This window comes from Canis lupus, chromosome 26, assembly GCF_048164855.1.
Source record: "Canis lupus baileyi chromosome 26, mCanLup2.hap1, whole genome shotgun sequence".
In the NCBI taxonomy this organism is placed as follows: domain Eukaryota; kingdom Metazoa; phylum Chordata; class Mammalia; order Carnivora; family Canidae; genus Canis; species Canis lupus.
In genome coordinates this window covers 21,278,434-21,298,680 of record NC_132863.1, presented here as the reverse complement: position 1 = coordinate 21,298,680, position 20,247 = coordinate 21,278,434, and the positions used below count along the sequence as shown (strand labels likewise).

General features: G+C 55.6%; 1 protein-coding gene and 1 long non-coding RNA gene across 8 annotated transcripts in view; one reads left to right on the top strand and one right to left on the bottom strand.

Moving 5' to 3' along the window:
- LOC140618208 (uncharacterized) overlaps positions 1-10,226 on the bottom strand; it is a 93,380-nt gene extending 83,154 nt beyond the window's left edge. Inside the window, exon 1 of the long non-coding RNA XR_012018385.1 lies at positions 9,496-10,226. This is a non-coding gene — a long non-coding RNA (uncharacterized lncRNA). The remainder of the gene's footprint in view (positions 1-9,495) is intronic.
- LOC140618207 (tyrosine-protein phosphatase non-receptor type substrate 1-like) overlaps positions 8,916-20,247 on the top strand; it is a 41,132-nt gene continuing 29,800 nt past the window's right edge. Inside the window, exons 1-2 of one of the 7 annotated variants that reach the window (XM_072800321.1) lie at positions 8,916-8,971; positions 9,522-9,609. In XM_072800321.1, coding sequence (XP_072656422.1) covers positions 9,531-9,609 — 79 coding nt within the window. In that variant the 5' untranslated portion in view covers positions 8,916-8,971; positions 9,522-9,530. The other 6 variants (XM_072800324.1, XM_072800325.1, XM_072800322.1 and 3 more) reach the window with 6 other exon arrangements.

Genomic DNA, 20,247 nt, shown 5'->3' with positions numbered 1-20,247 from the left:
CTTCCTGTAGCCACCCCTTGATGCTTACCCCAAGGCCATGTCCCCAGGTCCCCACGCACACAGGTCCCGTCCAGTCTGGAAGCCCCGGCTGCTCCACCATGTTCTTCCTCTACCCCAGCTGCTCCTGATTCTCTCCAGTAATTTCTTCCATTTGAGACTTTGACCAGAAGTCAGAGAGTCTTAACTATGGGCCGCCCTTCTGCCCAAATCCCAGCAGTACCTACTGACTACACCCAATTATTTGCTGGAAGCTGGGGAGAGAAAAGCCCGGAGGCGCAGACTCAGGCTAATATGGCCTAATTTGGCCTGTTTCCCTCTCTTTGCCTCAGTCTCCTCTGCTCCAGGGGGTCAATTACTACTTTCTTGGCTGGACAGGGCATGACACTCACAGAGAGAGGAAACTCCAGTGGTGTATTTCAGGCACGAGACCACCCAGTGCTCCAGGCACTTGGGAGTAGGAGAGGGAGGAGAGTGGGTTGTGGATAAGGAGGGCACATAAGGGATTTGGTACCAAAGGGTCTGGTTCATCACCTTGTTTGCCGCCAATGCCATGTCACTCAAGTGGTCTCTGCCCCTCGTGGAACTTCAGTTTGCTCAACTGCACAAATGAAGAGGCATGAGAGGAGTCAACTCTGGCCAGGCAAGATGGGAGCCGAGGAGCTACAGGGCAAGCAGCTGCCAGGCTCCCATGACTTAATGGGCTCTGGAGGGGACCTCCCATCCCGCCTTCCTCCTTGCTCCGGAGGCAGCAGCAGTGTGGAGGCTGGTGTGGCCACCTGCTGTCCCCAAGGCCACAGAAGCTGAGCGGAGAAAGTGGTGTATGTTACTTTGGTTTTCCCTGAGAGCCAGGCCAGTTCCTGCCCAGGGACAGAAACTTCCTCTCGGGAACAGGAATGAAGCCAACTGGACTCCTGGCCTGCCTGCCTGGGAAGGAAACCCAACTTCAATGAGGACATCTGTTCTTCGAGGAATCCCAGCCCAAGCAGGGCTGTCAGGGCAGAGGAGCCCATGCCCCCCAGTCGAACAACTGGTGCCTCTTGGACAGAGCTGCTGGCCACTGATCCCCCTCTTTTACTCCGTCTATGTTATTTACTGAGGCCCTGCTCTGTGTAAGCAAAGCTCCAGGCACAGGAGAACAGACATAAGGACCCTGCATGGAGCTCAAATTTGAAAGGGGGAAAGTCAGAGCCACCAAGAAGTATATAATATTTATATGCAATCAAGAAAAAGTGGGGTAAGAAATGATGGGACATTTTTAGACAGAGTGGTTGGGATGGGCTTCTCTGAGGAGGGGACATTTAGGTAGAGACCCAAAGGAAGAGATGGAGCAAGCCAGGTAGCTAGCTGGGGAGAGGGGGCCCTGGGTCCAGGGAGCAAGTACAAAGGCCATGAGGTGGGCAATTGCTCGGCATGTTCAAGGAATGCAGAGGAGATGACTATCGCTGGAGTAGAGTGAGCCAGGGCAAGAGAAGGGGTAGTCGGTGAGGTCAGGCAGGGCTTTGTGGGCCACACTGAGTCCTAGGTTTTACTGCAAGAGGCAACAGGAAAGGCTACTGGGAGGTTTAGACCCAAGGCAGGATAGGATGGGGAGGCTGGAGAGCAAGCAGGAACCCAGTGAGGTGGTAACTGCTCTAACCCAGGTGAGAGCTGGAGATGGTGGGGCCAGAGGGTGACACAGGCAGTAAGAAGTGGTCAGATTCGGAGTCTCTTTGAAAGGTAGATCCAGAGGATCGTCGGGCAGGACAGTGAGTAGGGAGGAAGAAAAAGTGAGGACACCTGAGCAAGCACAGGAACACAGGAACAGAGCTGAGATGGAGAAGTCAAGGCAGAAGCAGGCACCAAACAGGGTTCTTGGCAGCTGTTCCTCCCCAGCACAGTCGCATTCTCTCTCTCACACACATACACACCCTTGCCCTTTTTATCTATTAAGCCTGCCCTCAACCTGTTATCAGATAAGGACACTGAGGCTGGGAAGCACCCAAGATCACACAGCTAGCGCCGTCCAGAGCCTGGAGTTGAACGCACATCCCAGCCTCTGAGCTATACTGTCCCATCACCACTGGGAAGAGTTAGACTCATCTGTCCATTCATTATTTCATTCACAGGTCAGTTGCTCGTGTGCCTCCAGCCAGCCAACAGGCCCAGGCTGGGTGCCACAGAGGGGTATGGGAATCAGGAAGCCAGCCCTCCAGTGCCAAGGGAGACCCCAAGACAGCAGCACAGCACCATGGGGCCCCGGGCTCCCAGCAAAGCGGAAGTCAGAATATGCAGAAGTTGGGAGCAGGGGCTGGAGGATGAGAATTCCTGGATTCAGAGTCTAATGCTGCAGCTCACAAGCTTACCCTGAACCTCCCTATGCCTCAGCTTTCTCATCTGTGAAATGGGGATAAGAATTGTGGTCATGTGAGTTGGAGTGAGGGGCATGAGAGAATCTGCTGGAGTCCTTCAAGCCTGGGGCTCAGAAGGCGCATCTACACTGTAGCTGTATTATATCACCACCGGGCAGAGTCCGCACTTGAACTCAGGTTTCCCGGTAGGCGCCAAAGCAATCAGCTCTCTGTCCTGACGCCAGCCCTTGCATCACCACCCTGCAGAGCACCCCCACCCAGAGGTGTTGGGGGAGGCTTGGCTCCACACAGCTGGGCTCAGCTCCTGGCGGAGCCAGAGCCCCAGAGCCTGAGAACAGTGTTTAGGGCCTGACAGCCTGGTCCCACCCCTAAGGAGCTCAGGCGAGCTGCCTGCCTGCTTGCCTGCCAAGACACTTAGATGCTGACTTCCCCTGGAAAGCACTAATTACAGCATGGCTCCTCCAGGCCCTGGCTCGGTGATCTCTCACAGCCCCTCAGCTCCGGGGCACTGGCTACAATCTCTGAGCCACACCATTGCCCCCTCTGTTCTCCCCTGGGCAGGGAGAACAGTACACAGAGGGCTAGACAGACCCACCAGTGGGAATGCTGGGACTGAGCTCTGAAACATTCCTGTCACTGTATCTGGTGGTCCCTGGATCAGACCGCAGCAGCAGCAGCAGCAGTGCCCGGGACCTTGTTAGAAATGCAAGTTCTCAGGCCTTACCTAAGACCCGCTGAATCAGTTAATCAGAGGGTGGAGCCCCGGGATCCACTAACAACCCCTCCAGGTGATGATGATGCCTGCTCAGAAGAACCGCAGCTCTGATTCCTGTGCAGCTATGGTTGAAAGGTGGGGTGCTGTGGAGAGGTGATTAGAAGTGGGGTACTTTAAAGCACAGCCTCAGAGAGACCCTTCAAATCTAGGCTCTGCTGATTTCTTACCCTGGCATCTTTTTTAACTGGGTACATATTTACGGACAACCTACTCTCTACTGTTGAAGGCCCTGGGGCTGCAGGATGGGTTGAAAACAATAGCAATCAGCAAGATCTTTTCCTATATGAACTCATCCCTTGCAAGAGACGTTTGAGGTATGTTTCTATTAATCTCCAGTCTGGGCAAGTGAGGCCCAGAGGGGCAAGGTATTTTGCCCCATAGCCAATCTGAGTAGCACTGACATCTAAGCCACAGGATATGCCTCCAGGGCCAGGCATTGGACCCCTGGGTCGGGCTGACTTGTGGTTGGTCAAGGAGATGCACAATGCCACAAAGACCCCCACCCCTGGCAGGTCATGCTGTGTGCTAGGAAGACAAAGTTAGGAAGGGGGTAGAGCACTTTGGGGTTTGAAGAGGTGACTCTTTTAACAGGGGGGCCTGCGGAGGTGACCTGGGAGCAGAGACTTCAGTAAGGCACCTTTCTGTCTGTAAAATGAAGGCACTGGGGCACCTGAGTGGCTCAGTGGTTGAGCGTCTACCTTCGACTCAGGTTGTGATCTTGGGGTCCGGGGACTGGGTCCCGCATCAGGCTCCCCACTGGGAGCTCGCTTCTCCCTCTGCCTATGTTTCTGGCTCTTTCTCTGTGTCTCTCATGAATAAATAGAATTTTTAAAAAATCTTAAAAAACAACAACAAACTCAGAAAACAACAGTTCCCATTTGTTCTCCAGAAAACAACAGTTCCCATTTGTCCAGCAGCTACCGTGCTTTTCAGGCATGTTCTTTATGACATATTCAGACCACACTAAGGAGGGGGACTTGACAGTGCCTTCATTTTATTTTATTTATTTACTTTTTAAATGTTATTTATTCATGAGAGACACCCAGAGAGAGGCAGAGAAGGTAGAGGGAGATGCAGGCTCCCCTCAGGGACCCCGATGCGGGACTTGATTCCAGGACCCCAGGATCACACCCTGAGCTGAAGGCCAATGCTCAACCACTGAGCCACCCAGGTGCCCCCAGTTGTTGGTTTTATAATGGGGTCACCTTCTAGCCATGTGGACTCGGCAGGTCACTTCACCTCTCTGAGCCTCCGTTTCCTTGGCTGTAACCATCATGTGGTCATCATGTGGTTCTCAAGATGAGGTCCTGGGATCAGCAGCTGGAGAACTGAGTTCTAATCCTAACTGGCTTGGCCACTCACCAGCTGTGGGGCCCCGGCAGGTCACTCCATCCCCGTGAGCAGGGGCACCTCGGCCAGAGCCCGCATACAGGTCAGGGAGCATGGGTCAGGGAGCAGAGCAAGCCCCCAGTGAGGAGGTGAGGAGCTGAGGACGCTCTCACCGCCTGCCCCCGCCAGGCTAGCTCACCACTCACCAGGAGCTCCTCCCTGGGGCAGTGGGCTCCCTGGCCCAGGCTGCCTGGGAGTCCTGGCTATTTTTATTTTTATTGTTCTGGCTCCATAGCTGAGGCCTGTAACTCCACATGGCTCCTCTCGCCCAGAAAACTAGGCGGTTGGCATCTCTCGTCTCCCGAAAGGACCCGTGCAAAGGCAGCCTGGCCGGCCCGCCTGCCTGCTGACGCCAGCCCGGGGCTCCGGGAAGCCAGGAGCAGAGCCCAGGCAGAGCGGGCTGCCGGCAGGTCCCAGCCTGCCCGGGAAAGTGACCCTGGCCCGGTGGTTTTCCGCCTCTGGGAACATGGTGCTGTTGCTGGGGCTTTGGTGAGATGACACATCACGGGAGCTGGTGTGCACACACAGCCCGTCCCCCACCCCAGCTACTGTGGCCGCTTCGTGACTGTGACCCCTCGTGTCAGTGTGGGCCTGCCTATTCCCGTTTCACAAAGAGACTGAGGCTCACACAACACGCACACACATAAAAACGTTTCCCTGAGCCACAGAACCCAAATTGGCAAAGTCTTGGCTCCGAAGCCCCTGATCCCCCTGCCCCTCCTCATGCTTGTTCCAGTCTGCTTTCCAGTGCACCCTGGACAACAGGGGAAGGATGCCACCTGATTTCCCTAAAGGCCCCTCCGGCTGCTGAGTAGAGAGGAGATGGGGGAAGGAGGGCCCAAGGCAGCAAGAAGGTGCCCAGGTGGGAGATGATGAAGGCACCCAGAAGTGGTTTGGTTCTGGACATGCCGGGAAGGTAGAGCCAGGGATTGCTGACAGGTTGCCCACAGGGAGTGACAGAGAAGAAAAAGCAAGGAGGGACAGCCTCTGGCTTGGCTTCTCGAATCCCTCAGTCTTCCCTCAAATATCATGTCCTCGGAGGCCTTCCTTGACCCATCTCCTCTCACAGGCTCTCTGGGCCCCTTCCCTGCTCATTTTCCCCTGTAGCCTTCACCCCATCTTCCATGTTGAGTTGTCTGTTTCCCTCTGCTGGCAACTTTCAGCCCCTTGCAGGCAGGAGTTTTTGTCTTTTTTTTTTTTTTTTCCCAACTGCTATATCCCCAAGGTCTAGCACAGTGCCTGCACACAGTAGGTGCTTCATAAACATTGTTGAGTGCATGAATAATGAAGGATATATGTATGAAAGCAGTTCGATTTTAATCCAGGGCAACCCAGGACGCCTCCTCAGAGGAGGCAGCTGATTCACCTCAATTATCTGCCATAATCTGCATGACCTCAGGCACATTGTCACCCAACCTCAGCATACCGAGCTGCCCATTGGTCTCGGTGACCTTCCAGCCCTGACAGCGAACGGTGATTTTTCTGTGATGGCTGGACCAGGAGAACAGGCCAGACCCCCTCCTGGGGCAGAGAGGAGGATGGAAGGGGCCCCTGCGTGGGGCAGCCCTGCCGGCTGCCTTTGCCAAAGGTGCTCTATATAAATAGCAGGTGGTTCAATTATTATCCTTCCTAATCCGCAGCTTCCTAATCCTGAGCAGGTCTGTGTGTGTGTGTGTGTGTGTGTGTGTGTGTGTGTGTGTGTGTGTGTGCTGGGGAACAGTGAATGGCAGAGCTTTCTGGAAGCCCAGGCCAGGAGACCGCCTCGTCTCTTGACCTTCAGCGGTAGCTCCTGCCCTCTCCTTGCACCCCAGAAGGATTCGGGTGATGGATTTTCCCAGGAGCCTCAGCGGGTCACCTTCATGGTCTCAGCCAGATGTGGCCTGCAGAGATGGAGACTGCCCGCCTCCTACCTCAGATATGAAGAGGACCCCAAAACCACCTCCTCACTGGTGCCCTGATTCCATGCTCCCCTCTCTCAAGCATACCCTCTAGCCTCCACCAGAGTAGCCTTTTAAAACATATAAATCAGACCATGGTGCTTCCCTGCTCAATGCCCTCCAATGATTTTCCTACCTGCAGAATACATGCCGGCTTTTTACCAAGGTCTTCAAGGCCATGGGGCTGGAGCGCTTTCCCCCATATTTGCTCATTCCTCTCTGGGCAAGCTGGCCCCAGGGCCTTGATATGCGCTGTTTCCTTCACCTGGAATGTCGAGTCCCCAAATCCTCATCTTGCTGCCCCATCTGGTGACTCTGCTCCCAGCATCTCACGCAGGCCCTGCCCTCACTTCTCACTCTCTATGCTCAATCTTCTGTTGTTCATTAATTATTTCTACTCGTCTACTTATCTGTCTCCCCACTAGCATGTAAATTCCTTACGGACATGGACCTTGTGTGGGTCATTGCTGTGCCTCCCACACCCCAAGAAAAGAAAATCCCCCTGCACTTCAAACACCGCTCAGAACCCTGTGGGCTCCCAAGGACGGTTGCCAAGCAGTTTACTTATTTATCAAATGCTGTGTAGCACTCAGATTACATGCTAGGCACTTTTTGAAGCACTGTACAAATATGAATTCATCTGATCCCCGCACCAGCCTTTTTAGGTTGATCCTCCTGTTAGCCTAATCGCAGATGGGGAAGCTGGGGCACAGACATGGCAAGGCATTTCCTCAAGTCTGTACAATCAGAAGAGCAGGCTGGCAGGATTGCAACCCAGGGAGACTGCTTCATGCTCTCAACAGGTGTGCGCTGCCTCCCTGTCTTAGCACAACACCCTGTCCGGACACTGACAGGGAGTCTGGGGTGGGGGCGGGGGTGGAGTCACTTTGCAAAGTTCTGCAGCCTGGAAATCCCAGATTGATATCTTGTTGTTACTCCAGGCCTCGCTGTTTGGCCTTAGGCAAGTCCACTCCCTCTCTGGGCCTCAACTGCTTCTCTGTTGATAGGACTGGCTCTTTCTCCACCTCGCTTCATTCATATTCTCCTACAGGCCTTGTGAAGCAAAATTGGTCATAGCTTATTTCCAAGCCCAGATCCCTCCAATGTGCAGAGGGTCCTGGACTCCTCTGATGCCTACCGTGTGGTATCCCTTTGCCAGGTGGCCAGGGCACCCCCAGTCCCTCTCACTGACCTGGGTGCTGTTGGGAACACAGCTTTCCCTCAAGGAAAAAGAGAGGGAGGTGGGGGTGAGGGGAAGAGAGAGAGAGAGAGAGAGAGAGAGGCGCTTCACCAGGAAGCTCTGTCCTGTCTCCAGGCCCCTTCCCCTGCTCTCCCTACCTCTCATTCCCCCACTCCTGCCCCCCATCATCTTCCGGGAGCCCAGGCCTTCAAGCCCCACCTCTCCCCCACACCCCGGCCTGGGCCTTCTGCACCCCCTGAATTGGCTCTGCCTGCCAGAGAGCCCGCTGCCCCTGGTTGGTCGGGACCCTGCCCCTCTGGCTTCTCGGCGGCCACAGCCCCCCTTGGCGTTCCCTCTCCTCCCTGCTTCCCTGCGCCTCTTTTCCAGGCGGTACTGAAGTCCTTCCTACACACACGCTATTTTTGTACCATCACTCTCTCCTTCCTCTCCCCTTCCCCCTACATTCACTTACTTCCTGCTTTTCCTTCACCTCGGCCCAGCTCTCAAAGAGCCGGGCCCCTGGAGCGCGCGCCTACCCCCCGAGGGGCGTCGGGCTTCGGGCCCAGGGGCAGGGGCAGTCCCCGAGCGGCCGAAGGCGGGCACCCCCGCCGCGTCCCCGGCCCCCTCCCTCCCGCGCCGCCTCCAGCCGCTCGCCGGCCGCCAGCGGGCGGGAAGCGGGGCCCCGCCGCGCGGCCCGGGTCCGGAGGCGAGGGGGAGGCCGGCCGCAACTTCCCCGGTCCACCTTAAGAGGACGATGTAGCCGGCTCGCGGCGCTGACCTTAGGAAAACAAGTTTGCGCAAAGTGGAGCGGGGCCCGGCCTCTGGGCAGCCCCCGCGGCGTTCGCCCTGCGTCCCAGCCCCCGCGGCGGCGCAGGTCCGGGCGGAACGGGGCGCCGCGACCGGGACCGGGACCGCGACCGGGACCGGGACCGGGACCGGGGCCCGGCAAGCGGGAGGGAGCGGCGCGGGCGCCCGAACTGGCACCGCGTTGCGGCCGGCGGCCCGTCCGGTCCCGGGCGCTCGCGGGGCGGCCGGCGGCGGGGATCGGGGCCCGGCGGGAGGGCTGGGGCCGACGCAGCCCCCCGCCCCCCTCCCCTCCCCTCCCCGCTCCTCCCCTCCCCGCCCCTCCCCCGGGCGCGCGGCCGGCGGGCGACAGGGGGCCGACGGGCCCGAGCCCCGCAGCCTCCCCGGGCTGGCGGGAAGGAGGGAGGCGGGGAGGGAGGGCGGGCGGGCGCGCGGGAGGGGGCCGGGCTGCCGGGAGGGCGGGGGCAGCGGCCGGGACTGCGGGCCGGGAGCGAGCCCCGCCGAGCCGCCGGCGCCGCGAGGAGCCCGGGAGGGGCAGGTGGGCAGCGGCGGGGGCGGCGGGGGCGGCGGCGGGGCTCGGCGGGGCTCGGCGGGGCTCGGCGGCTGCCCCTCGCCCCTGCGCGGTCCTCCTCTCTCCCGCGCTGGGGCCGCGATCCGCGCGCCGCCTCGCGCGCTCCTCTCCCTCCCTCTCCCTCCCTCTCTCCCTCTCTCCCTCTCTCTCTCCCCCTCTCCCCACTTCCCCTCTCCCCCTCTCTCGCCTCTCGGCGCCTCTGGCTCTCCGCCTGGCTCCCTCGGGTCTGTTTCTCTCTCCCGCCGCCTCTCCCTGGCCGTCCCCGGCTTGATTCTCGCGCGCTCGGGGTCTCTCCCCCTCTCCGCCTCCCGATCTCCCGGGGTTGGGGGTTCCTCCGAAAACCGCGGCGGCGACGGCGGCTCCTAAGCCGCTCCAGGCGCCTGTTCCGGGGAGGTGGGGGGGAAGCCCGGCCGGGGGGAGGTGGGGGGAGAGGAGGGGGAGCCTTAGTCATTTCCCCGCTCCAGCCTGCGCCCGCCCGAGCGCGCACTCACCGCCGCTCTCCCTCCTCGCTCCGCAGCCGCGGCCCATGGAGCCCGCCGGCCCGGCCCCCGGCCGCCTCGGGCCGCTGCTCTGCCTCCTGTTCGCCGCGTCCTGCGCCTGGACAGGTAAGCACCCCTGCCCCCGCCGTTGCCGTTGCCAGACCGGGGACCCAGGCCTGCCGGAGCGCCTCTGGGAGCCACTGGGCTAATGTCCAGCGGTAGTAAGGGGAGACGTGTCTGTAACCGGGATTACAGAGGCAGAAACTGAGGCCCAGAGACGGCCAGCCACTTGCCCAAGGTCACACAGCCACGGGTAGGACCCACTCTCCGTGGACTTTGATCGCGGGGGCATCGTGCTGGGCACTGGGACATACCCAGATGAATTGGTCCACCCAGCCCCTGCCCAGTCTGATGGGGGAGGCAGGCTGTCAGCAGCTTTCAGAGCCAGGTGCCCCTGGCTTCTCCAGAAGCTCTTTCCCTGGACTTAATGCTCTTGACAGTCCGACTTCGGGGTCTGAGAGAAGGGGGTAGAGGCAAAGGTCCCCCAGGTACTACCTGGAAGGGGACAGAAGCAGCCTATTGCAATGAGGGAAGAGTGAGCTCTCCCTCTGGTGTGCAGAGTAACATAGTGTTGGTGTGTGTATGAGAGACAGAGAGGAAGGGAGGCCGCAGTAACTCTGGGTGAGCTGCTGTGATCAACAGATCCCGATGCGAAAGCGCTGGTGGATTGTCCCTGTGCTTGCCAAAGCCTCTTGCTGGATGGTCTGCTCCTGGCTGTTCTCTAGGCTCCCCCACTTCCTCCTGCCATCCCCCCCCCCCCCCCCCCCCCCCCCCCCCCCCCCCCCCCCCGGCTTCCAGGCAGCTCCCTGTGCTCCATGGGGCTGTTACCTGTGGCTCTGAGCATGTCTTTTTGTTGGCTTACATCAAACACCTGGCTGTCTCCAGCAGGCGGGCTCTGAAGGCTACCGTGTGTGTGTTCGCCAAGGGGTGAGGTCACCATTCAGGAGTCCTGCATCTTAAAGGGGTTTTGCAAAACCATGGGTCTCCTGGGAGGGCACAGGCAGCAGAGTAATGGCTTTAAAGGAGTTAGGGTGGGGAGACGAATGGGGATCTTGTTTTTTGGCTACTTGAAGCTGTGTGGTAGGCAGAGGGGTCTGCATCACCATCCTTGAGGAGGGAGGTAAAGATGAGCTCAGTACCCACCTCCCGTCCACCCCCCCCCCCTCGTGCCTTTTGCATTTGCCTAGAGACTGGTAACCATCTGATAGCAGTGAGGAAGGGAGAACTGGCAGAGTGGGTGGAGGGAGAAGTGGGGGTGGACAGCAGCTTCTCTCTGCCCTGCAGTCTCCCCAGAACCCCAGGAATCCGCGTAGGCATCCCCCCCACCCCACCCCACTCCACCCTGGGTCTTCCCGCGGCATGTTCCATGTTCGTTGGGTCCTGGCTGGGAGGAAGGAAGCACTGATACATTTCATGTCTGCCTGGTGAGTGGCATCTCCGATCTGCTCCTTCCTGCCCGAGCCAGCCATTTACACCCTGCAAAAGTCCCAGTTCCTGCCCCCACGTCCTGCCTGGCCTGGCCGGGAAATGCACAAGTGTCTCTCGCAAGTACTTAATTTTCCTGAAACAGGGAACTGGGCCCACATTAATTTCTAAATGTCTATTCTAGACCCTTCTCCAACCAGGACCCTGTGGTTCAGTTTCTGGCAAATGACCGGTGACACTGATTAACAAGTGTTCGGATGGGCAGCCTGCCTTTCCCGGGGTCCTGGCTGGGAACGCCAACACCCTTCTTGTGAGCAAATCACCCCTTTTTGCCTATAAAAACAATCTATAGAATGGTAAAGATTAGGTCGTAAAACTTCCGTTCCAATCCATTCAGCATCAATAGCCTGAAAAAGTGGGAGCAGCAGAGGGGCCTAGATTAACTTTGAGATAAATAAATCTTAGGAGGTAAGAATAAATTTTTTGGCAGAAGGTGCTGGGGCAGGGGTGGGGTGTTGCCATCATAGCGGAGCCTGCCAGCATCCTTCGCTCTGTGTCCTCTGGGCTGCTGGTCACACTCTCGGCCCTGGCATGGGATTCACCTGGGCTGACGGCAGGATGGGGTTTCGGGCCCCTCCCTCGGCTGCTCCCAGCATGGAGTTTATGACAAAGCAGAAGAGAGGCAGGAGAGGAGGGCAGGAAGGTAGAAGGAGGCAGTTGTCCAATTTTCCAAGAAAATAGATTTGTTCAAGTGAGAAACTCAAATGTCAGGCTTAGGAAGGCGGCGTTAGGTTGAATGACTACTAGTGTCTCGGGCAGAACTGTCAGCCCGGGAGGTGTCACATGATTACTGGGACTCCACATGATCACTGTTTGCAGGGGGCTGGTCATGTGAATTATCTGGGTTGGGGAAGGCAGGAGAAGAAGTTTCTAAAGATTGCTTATAGCACAAATGCTGCCAAAGGGAAATTCTAAAACGATGCCAGTGAAGTCACCAACCTGTGTTCTTGGAGCCAACGTGAGGCCTGTTTCCTAAAACAACCCCGCTGAGGGAGATTTGGAGTCTGGGAGCTGGGCTTGGGGCTTGGGGACACCTGGGTAGCCCAGCTCTGCAGCAGCCTGCAGCACCTGGCGCAGAACATGTGGGCTCCTTGGGTGGCCCCACCGAGGTCATGGTCCTCTGGGTCCCCTACTGGGTGGACCTTGATGAGCTCCCACTGGCTCCTCACTCTGGCCTGGAGGAGGCCAGGCCACGTTGGGGTTCAGGTGTTGGGGGACAGCTGGGCTCTCCAGTGACCTTCTGACCCTTTGGTAGAGGGGGGACATACTGGTAGCTCCTGTGTACTTTCCTAAATGGTGAAGTTAATCTCACTTCCTCTTTCTTAAGAAGACATAGGGGGTGGGGGGGCGCTTGGGCCTCAATGGGCTCAGGCTGTTGGAAGTTTCCTTAAAGCCATGGTGTTCTCCAGGTACTTTCTGGCCATTAATTATTCCTTTACCAATTCCCTGGAGACGCACCGTGTGATTCATTGCTCTATTTGTAGTCATTCAGCGTGTACAAAGTCCTGATGTGAACCACATGTTGAGAGAGAAGGGAGGAGAACCCACGTCTCTGAAAGTTGACTGTGCCGAGTGCCTGTCTGTGTCATCTCCTTAAGCAGCAAGGCAAAGCACGAGTTGGCTGTTACCCCCATTTTGCAGATGAGGAAAATTGAGTCCCAGACTGGAGAAGTAACTTGCCTAAGGAGTATGTGGCAGGGCACCGGGATTTTGAATCCAGTCCTTCTGGCTGGGTAGGCTCTGAGGGAAGAACTTTACTGACTGAATCAGGGTGACTTTAGTCCAGGCTGGAGGGAGCGAGAGGAGCTCCCTCCAGGCCTAGATGGAGGTGCGTGAGGAGTTCCTCTGGGGCAGAAGTCCTTCCCTGAGTCACGGTCGTCTCTCAGAAGGCACACAGAGGATGGAACAGCTCACAGGAGCGATGTGGCTTCCACCAGAGCCCCCCATCTGGGCTGCCGAGCTCTGGAGCCCCCAGAGCTGGAATATTCCTCCTTGCATCTTCCCGATGCCCTTTGCGACAGATGGAGAGGGGGTGTGTGAGAGGAAGGGAGTCTAAAACTGTTGTACGGAGCCCACACACACTCGCTCGCTGCTTCCAATGGCTCCGTGCGACAGGTTATTTTCTTATTTGTAGAGTCTTGGACTGATGGAAGGTTCTTCTTCCCCCCCCCCCCCCCTTTAAATGTGCTCAGATTTCTGGCCTGTCAACACAATGCAGATCATGTCACTCCCCGGCTCAAAACTGTTGAGTGGGTCCCAGTTTTCTCCAAAAACACTTGAAAAGAAAAGTGCAGCAGTGTGCCGGGCCTCCTCCCTGACAGGCCTTGGTTCTCAGCCACATGTTTTCCAAAAAGCTGACCTGAGATGCTGCAAGACAGCCAGGCCTCCTCCCCGCGCACTACGGCTTTCCTGGCCGCTCGCGCCCATTGGCACCTGAGGCCTGAGGAGCCCAGAGTTGTAGGATCCCAACGTGGACCCTGTTTACTCCAAGCATTCCCCAAACATATGAACACGAGGCGTTTGGCTTGTGAAATGCTCATTAGTACGCGGCCTAACCCAGTTTGGTAAACACTTTGGTACAAATCCGGGCCCTCAGCTACACTCTCTCCTCTCCATGCCTTCGCTTACGCTATTCCTGCCATCAGAGCTGCCCTTCCCTGTACTTCTTTATCTTCCTATGCCCTTCCCTGTACTTCCTTATCTTCCTATGCCCAAGCCTATTCCTCCTTCAGTTTGTACTGCCTTATGATCCATGGGAGCTCTTCCTTCTCTGAGCCCTCCCCTCCCCCACCCCCAGGATTTTTATCCTGGCCCTGATTGAGGCTACTTGTTGCACTCCTTTTTTTTTAAGGATTTATTATTTATTTATTTATTTATTTATTTATTTATTTATTTATTTATTCATTCATTCATTCATTCATTCATGAGAGACACAGAGAGAGGCAGAGACACAGGCAGAGGGAGAAGCAGGCTCCTCTTGAGGATCCTGATGCGGAACTCGATCCCAGGACCCCGGATCACACCCTGAGCCAAAGACAAATGCTCAACCACTAAGCCACCCAGGTTTCCCTGCTGTCTCCTTGTTTTATCACCATGTGCATACATGATCAGCCCCTGGCAGCCAGGGGGTTCTGGATTTGGAGCAAGCAGAGCCTAGTGCTAAGTCCCAGGCTCGAACCTGGAGCCCTGGGTGTGAATCCCTGCTCTACCATGTATTGGGCAATCTACTGCACTCTGTGTCTCGGTTCCCTCATCTGAGACATAGAGATGACATTAGCAACTCTTGTTTCAAGGGTGAAGTCCTTGTACATGCACGTGTAATGCATGTAATGTGCCTGGCATATAGTAAGCACTCGGCACGTGCCAGCCAGCCTTGTGGCCACTGTTGTGTTCTGTTCAGATTTCCTCCTCTGCAAAAGTGGGGCTGACTTTTGTCAAGTACCTCGCACAGCTTCTTGCACATAGCGGGCACAACATAACAAAAGCTGTTACAGGAGTGAGTGCAGCTCAGTTTGGGGTTTTTCCCTGTAGCTTTGGGGCCGTAGGGGGAGGGACAACTTGAGCAGAACCCCAGGCTGATGGGATTTAATTGTCCTTTCCCGGGACTGAGGCTATGGGCGCAGGCTGCCTCTAGGTGTCTCTGTCCGGATCCACAGGTTTGGAATCGTGTGTTCCCAGGCCCAGAAAACCAGAGGAAGCCTGGGAGAGCTGTTGGTGCTCTCACTGAAAAGCTTGCTGTGCCCCATTGTGGGAGACAGCACGGGACTGGTGGGCTCGCACAGCAGATCCACTGCAAGGCCCAGGTAGGACACTGAGCACCCTCTCTTCCGGCCAAGGCTCTTTGAAACTGGGCTGTGCTGGAAGTTTCCATCATTAAAGCCAGAAATCTGACAGGATCCTGAAATCCATGGAAAAATACTAAAGTAATAATAATGGAAACCATTGTTTCCAGCCACTTGCTGGACTCAGCACTTGGCCCGTGTGATCCCGGTGGTGCTCACAGTTAGCCTGGGTGCTGTGCACGGTTATCAGATCCATTTGACCAAAGAGGAGACTGGGCTTAGAGTGGTGGAGTAACTTACCCAAGGTCACACAGTAAGTGGCAGAGTCCGGCTGATAACCCAGATCAGCCCGACTGTAGAGCCCAGGCTGCTAAGTAGACATCTCTTAGCCCTGTTTGACAGGTAGGGAAACTGAGGCCCCAGGGTGCTGATATCCCGTTCTCTTGGCACTTCTCTCATATTTCTATCAATCGCTGAATCGTCCCAGGAGGCGGAAGTGGCGGATGTTCCCAAGATGGGTTTCCGTCCCATGCTGGAGAAGGAAGACTCTATTTTCACAGCTGAAACTGCTTTCCTGTTCACTTGGGTGTTGCTGGGGCAGGTCTTCTGATGGAGCCCTCCGCAAGATGGCTTTCCCCTGCCAGGTGTCTGGCCAGACCCCTGGCCAGGCCCTCCATCCAGAGGGATGTGGAAGAGCCAAGGTGGAAGTCAGACATGATACGAATCGGCTCTTTGTGTCTGTAGGATTTCCTGGCACATCCATTTGGGGGCGCAGGGTGTGAGATGGCCGCAGATTGGAGCCAGGAGCCAAGGGGATCAGGAGGGAGATGGGGAGCCAGGAGAGCCATGAGCCTCAGCCTGGAGAGCCGGCCGGAGCGCTGGGGGCCGCTGCCAGGCCCGTCCCCATTGCCACCCTTCTTTAAAGCCGACAGTGTCCCCCAGAAATGGAAGCCCACGGTGGAAAGAAATAGTGCCTTTGGTGCTAAGAGTGAGCTGAGCCTCGAATCCATGCTGTCCTTCCCTTCCTTACCTTTTCGTTTTGGAAAATTTAAAACCTAGACAAAAATGAGAAGGAATGGTGGGAGGACCCCTGGCTTCAACTGATCTATCATTCTTACTGTGCCTGCTCCTCACTTTACTGGGGGTGGAGGGGTCGAGGGACATTTTAGAAAACAAATGCTAGACATCAGCTGTCACTTCAGCCGTTCCCACATCTCTCGATGTGCCCTGTCGTCTGACGCTCACTGTGTGCCAAAAAGTGTGGAGTCCTTCACTCACATTTCACAGATAAGGAAACCGAGGCTCCCGAAAGCCAAGTCGGGCTCCTCCCATGGCCATGTAGCCAGTGAGATTTAAAGCCAGATCCCAGCCTCAGTTTACTCTTAACTCCTTTACTATTCTCGTTATGATCATTTGAATTATAAATATTCATTTAACAAATATTTTTGAGCATCTACTATGTGTCAGGGTGGCTCTAGTTGCTGGGGATACAAGCATGGGTAGACAAAAACACCTGTTCTCATGGAGCTGACGTTCTAGCGAAGAAGCAAAACAGACCCAAGTAAATATTGCATGAGGTGGAAACAGGTGCTATAAAGAAGGTAAAACAGGACAAAGGAATAGAAGGTCGAGTGGGGACAGAGGGAGAGCCTTTCTGAGGAGCGGAGGCCTGAATAACACTAAAGGAGCAGCCATGGGAATATCAGAAGAGCAAGCCACACAGGAGTGGCAAGTGCAAAGGCCCTGAGGCTGGAATAAGTTCCAGGAATAGCAAGGAGTCAGTGAGGCTGGAGTGAAGGGAGATAGACAGTGTGACAGTTGGGAGAGGTCAGGGCCAGACAAAATAGGGTCTGGTTCACTGAGCACTGTGACATTGACCATGCCAGGCCATGTATAGAATCAGTATGCTATGTATCACCTCATTAAATTGTCACCACAGTTCTGTGAGACGGGAACTATTATTATACCTATTGGACAGATGAAGAAATTGAGACCCAGAGAAGTGCAGTGACTTGCCCAAGATCACACAGCCTATAAGTACAGAGCTAGGATTCGAGCCTAGGCCCTAAGTGCTTCAGCATCCTCATCACCGCTTTCCTGCTTCCATTCTTGCCTCCTCCCGTCTCATCACCCAGAGCAGCTGGGTGAATCAAATCCTCTTTGTTCCTGCTCCCAAGTTCCTGGTTCCCACTGCACTTAGAATAATACCAAATTTCTTACCATGATCCATGGGGCTTGGCATTTTCTGGACCACATCTGTCTATTTGACCTCATCTCATACCACACTCTCCTTCGTCTGGGGGCTTTGGCCACAGCAGCCTTCGTTCTAGTTGTCTTACACACCAGCTTCTTTCCTGCCTCAGGGCCTTTGCACATGCTCTTCTCTCCTATACCTTTCTTGTCCCTTGCTTCCTTCAGGTTTCAACAGTGACCATCTCGCCTGGTCAGAGATGCCTTTCCCAGCCACCCCATTCTGAAAGCGGCTTCTCCTTGTTATTCTCAGTCATGACAACAAATTTGTTTCTGAGCACTCCCAGCCATTTCTATATTTGTGTCATTCTTTCAGCCTTGTGTTCCCTGCTAAAATGTAAGCTACATGAGAGTAGGGACTGTTTTTGTCTTATTCGCTGCTGGGCCTCTTGAGGCCTTTGCACAGGGGCTGGCAGCAGTAGGCAGGTTAATACATACAGCTGAATGAAGGAACAGGTGGGTGCTACGATCCCCATTTTCAGGAGAGGGCTCAGAGCCTTCGGGGCACACAGGCAGCAACCCTAGTCTGAAAGCAGAGTCATGCCCTGACGACTACACAGTCTCACTTCTGTGGTTGGGCCATGCCCACTGCACAAATCCCCACCCATCTTGCTGTCATAGGGATCCCCAAAGCATCAAGAAGCACACAAATATCAGGGTCAGCCCGGGTGGAGGGAGGTAGCCAAGAGACCCCACATTTGTACTTAAAATTCTGGCTACACAAAACTGCTTGCCCCGGTGTAGACACTGTGATGAATGAGCTGGCAACCCATGAAACGTGATGCCATTAGTGCTCCAGTCTCTGGGCAGGGTTTGGTGTGGAGGGCCCAGCCTGAGGTCAGTCGCTCCCAAAGAGCCATTCATTGCGTGAGGCCATCCAGTTCAGCAGGTGAAGATGCAGGTGGAGTCAGATTGCTCGGCAGCCCCACGACCTCGGCCAAGGGACTGTACCTCCCCGAGCTTCAGTCTTGTCCTCTGTGAAATGGGAGCAGTAACGGCCCCACCTTGCTGGGTCCCCGTGGAGATTTGGCGAGGCCGGTCGTGCTCCTGGTAATGGTGATGTGTGATGCTTTCCCATCATGGTTACTATCGCTGTTCTTATTGCATGGTCATCTTTTCCTGGTTTGGGGCTGGAGAGAACAGGTGGGACCTCCATTCCATCATTCACTGGCGGGAAGACCTGAAACCCACACGCTGCCCCTCTCAGCCTCAATTTCTCCTTCTGTGATGCGGAGGCAACCTTGGTTGCCCTCCTGTTGAGCTCCTGCCATCTCTGATGCTCCAACCCAGATGCCTGTCTCACTCACCCTTTGTCTTTATGAGACCCCAGGCCCCCTCTCTAGCAGGGGAGGCAGTGGAGTGGGTGCTTGCTCTGGGGCCCATTGCTGAGTTCGAATCTGGCATGTGCCACTTACTCTGTAAGCATGTGCTCTGGAGCAAGTGCCTTTCCCTGTTTTGAGGCTCAGTTTCTCCATCTGCAAAATGGAACCTGGAACCACTGTTTCCTCTCACACGGGGAACTTTTGAGGGTTAAGGGAATTAAGAGCTGTGGAAAGTGCTTTGTGAGCTTCAAGGAGCGCTATAAAAGGCATCAGTGGATAGTGTCAGCTTGGGGAAAAAGCTCATCCAGAGACTGTCTGCTGTCGGCAGCAGAGTGTGCTGAAGCCTTGGCAAATGTCATTTAATAAATGTGTGTCGCTTTTAAGGGGGCCTTTATCTCGGCTGGGAAAATGTGTGCGATCCTTGGCAGCGTGAGAATCCAGAAGCCTGAGCTGGAGGGGACTCCATCATCACAGGGAGAAATGATCGCTCACCAGCTCTGGGAGCAGATTTCTCTTTGAGTCCTGCCTCTGCCCCTTCTCTGCCTCTCAGGGTTACAGCCGCCTCACCTGGATGGGGGTTGGTGACAACAGCACTCCTCTCTCTGGGCTGCTCAGGACAGTTACGTGGGGGCTCCCTGTTATGTGACCTCATGCATATGTGGTACCCATGGGAGCATAGCTGGGCAGCACTGGGGCCTGTCCTAGAGGAACCATGTGGCATGTGGTAGGGAGGATGCATGCATTCTCAGCCTTTCCAGGCCCCACCTTTGAGCCTCAGTTTCTCCATCTGCAAAATGGGAAGGTGAGAAGAAGGTCCTTAAGTCACTGAGGCACCAAGCACAGTGGATGGTGTAGCTGTGTCCCCTGTATGTTCTCCCTGCCTGAGAGGTCCTTCTGGGCCTGGTAGATACAAAGGACACATATTGAGAGTTCTTTCCCTGCTGCTTGGCAGAGAAGGCCACACTGCAGGCGTTGCTTCATCACCTCCAGGTCCCTTCGCCACCGAGCAAAAACTCACAAGGGCCTTTGGCCCTCCCCGCCTCCAGGCTTCCTAGCCAGCAGATGCAGCAGTGAGCAATCTCATGCCTGTGTTGGGGCAGAGCAGGTTCTGCATTGGAGAGAATCCTTAGCTTCTCAGTCTTAAAACCATGATCATCCATCCTCTCCTTTGTCCTTAAATGTCTGCAGCACAGTAACAGCTGCCCGGCATTACATGCTTCCTCTCTACCAGGCACAGTACTAGGCTCTTCACATGCATCAGCCTGTTTTATTCTAGCATGATCCTAGAGTTATTATCATCATCCCCATTCTACAGATGGGAAACCACAAGTCCAGAGGGGTCAAGACCTTTCCTGGGGTCTCAGAAGTGGCCGAGTTAGAATCTAAATCTGAACATACATTCAGCGAATACCAGGTATTGGCATAAACCTGGAGCATATTGCGAGGAACAAAACTAAGTGTCTTCTCTCAAAGGGCTCATAAGTAAGTCTAGGGTAGGGAGGTGGTGCTAATGAAATCGGCAAATACCTAGGTAATATGTTGGGTGGTGGGTGATACGTAGGAAAATAAAACAGAGCAAGGGACACAAAAGGGATAGTGTTTTATACAGAGTGGCTAGGGGCGGCCTTTCAGGTGGACCTGAGGAGGTAAAGGAGCCAGAGTGTAGGTATCAAGGGGATGAGAGTACCAGGCAGAGGCAGCAGCAGGTGCAAAGGGCCTGAGGTGAATCCATTCAGGATCTCGCACAATTGAGAGCAAGCTACTGTAGGGCCCTGGCAGCCACCAGAAGGATTCTGAGTCTCACAGTGCAGTGAAGGCTGCAGGAGGGTTTTCAGCAAAGAATGAGGTTATCTGGCTTAGATTTT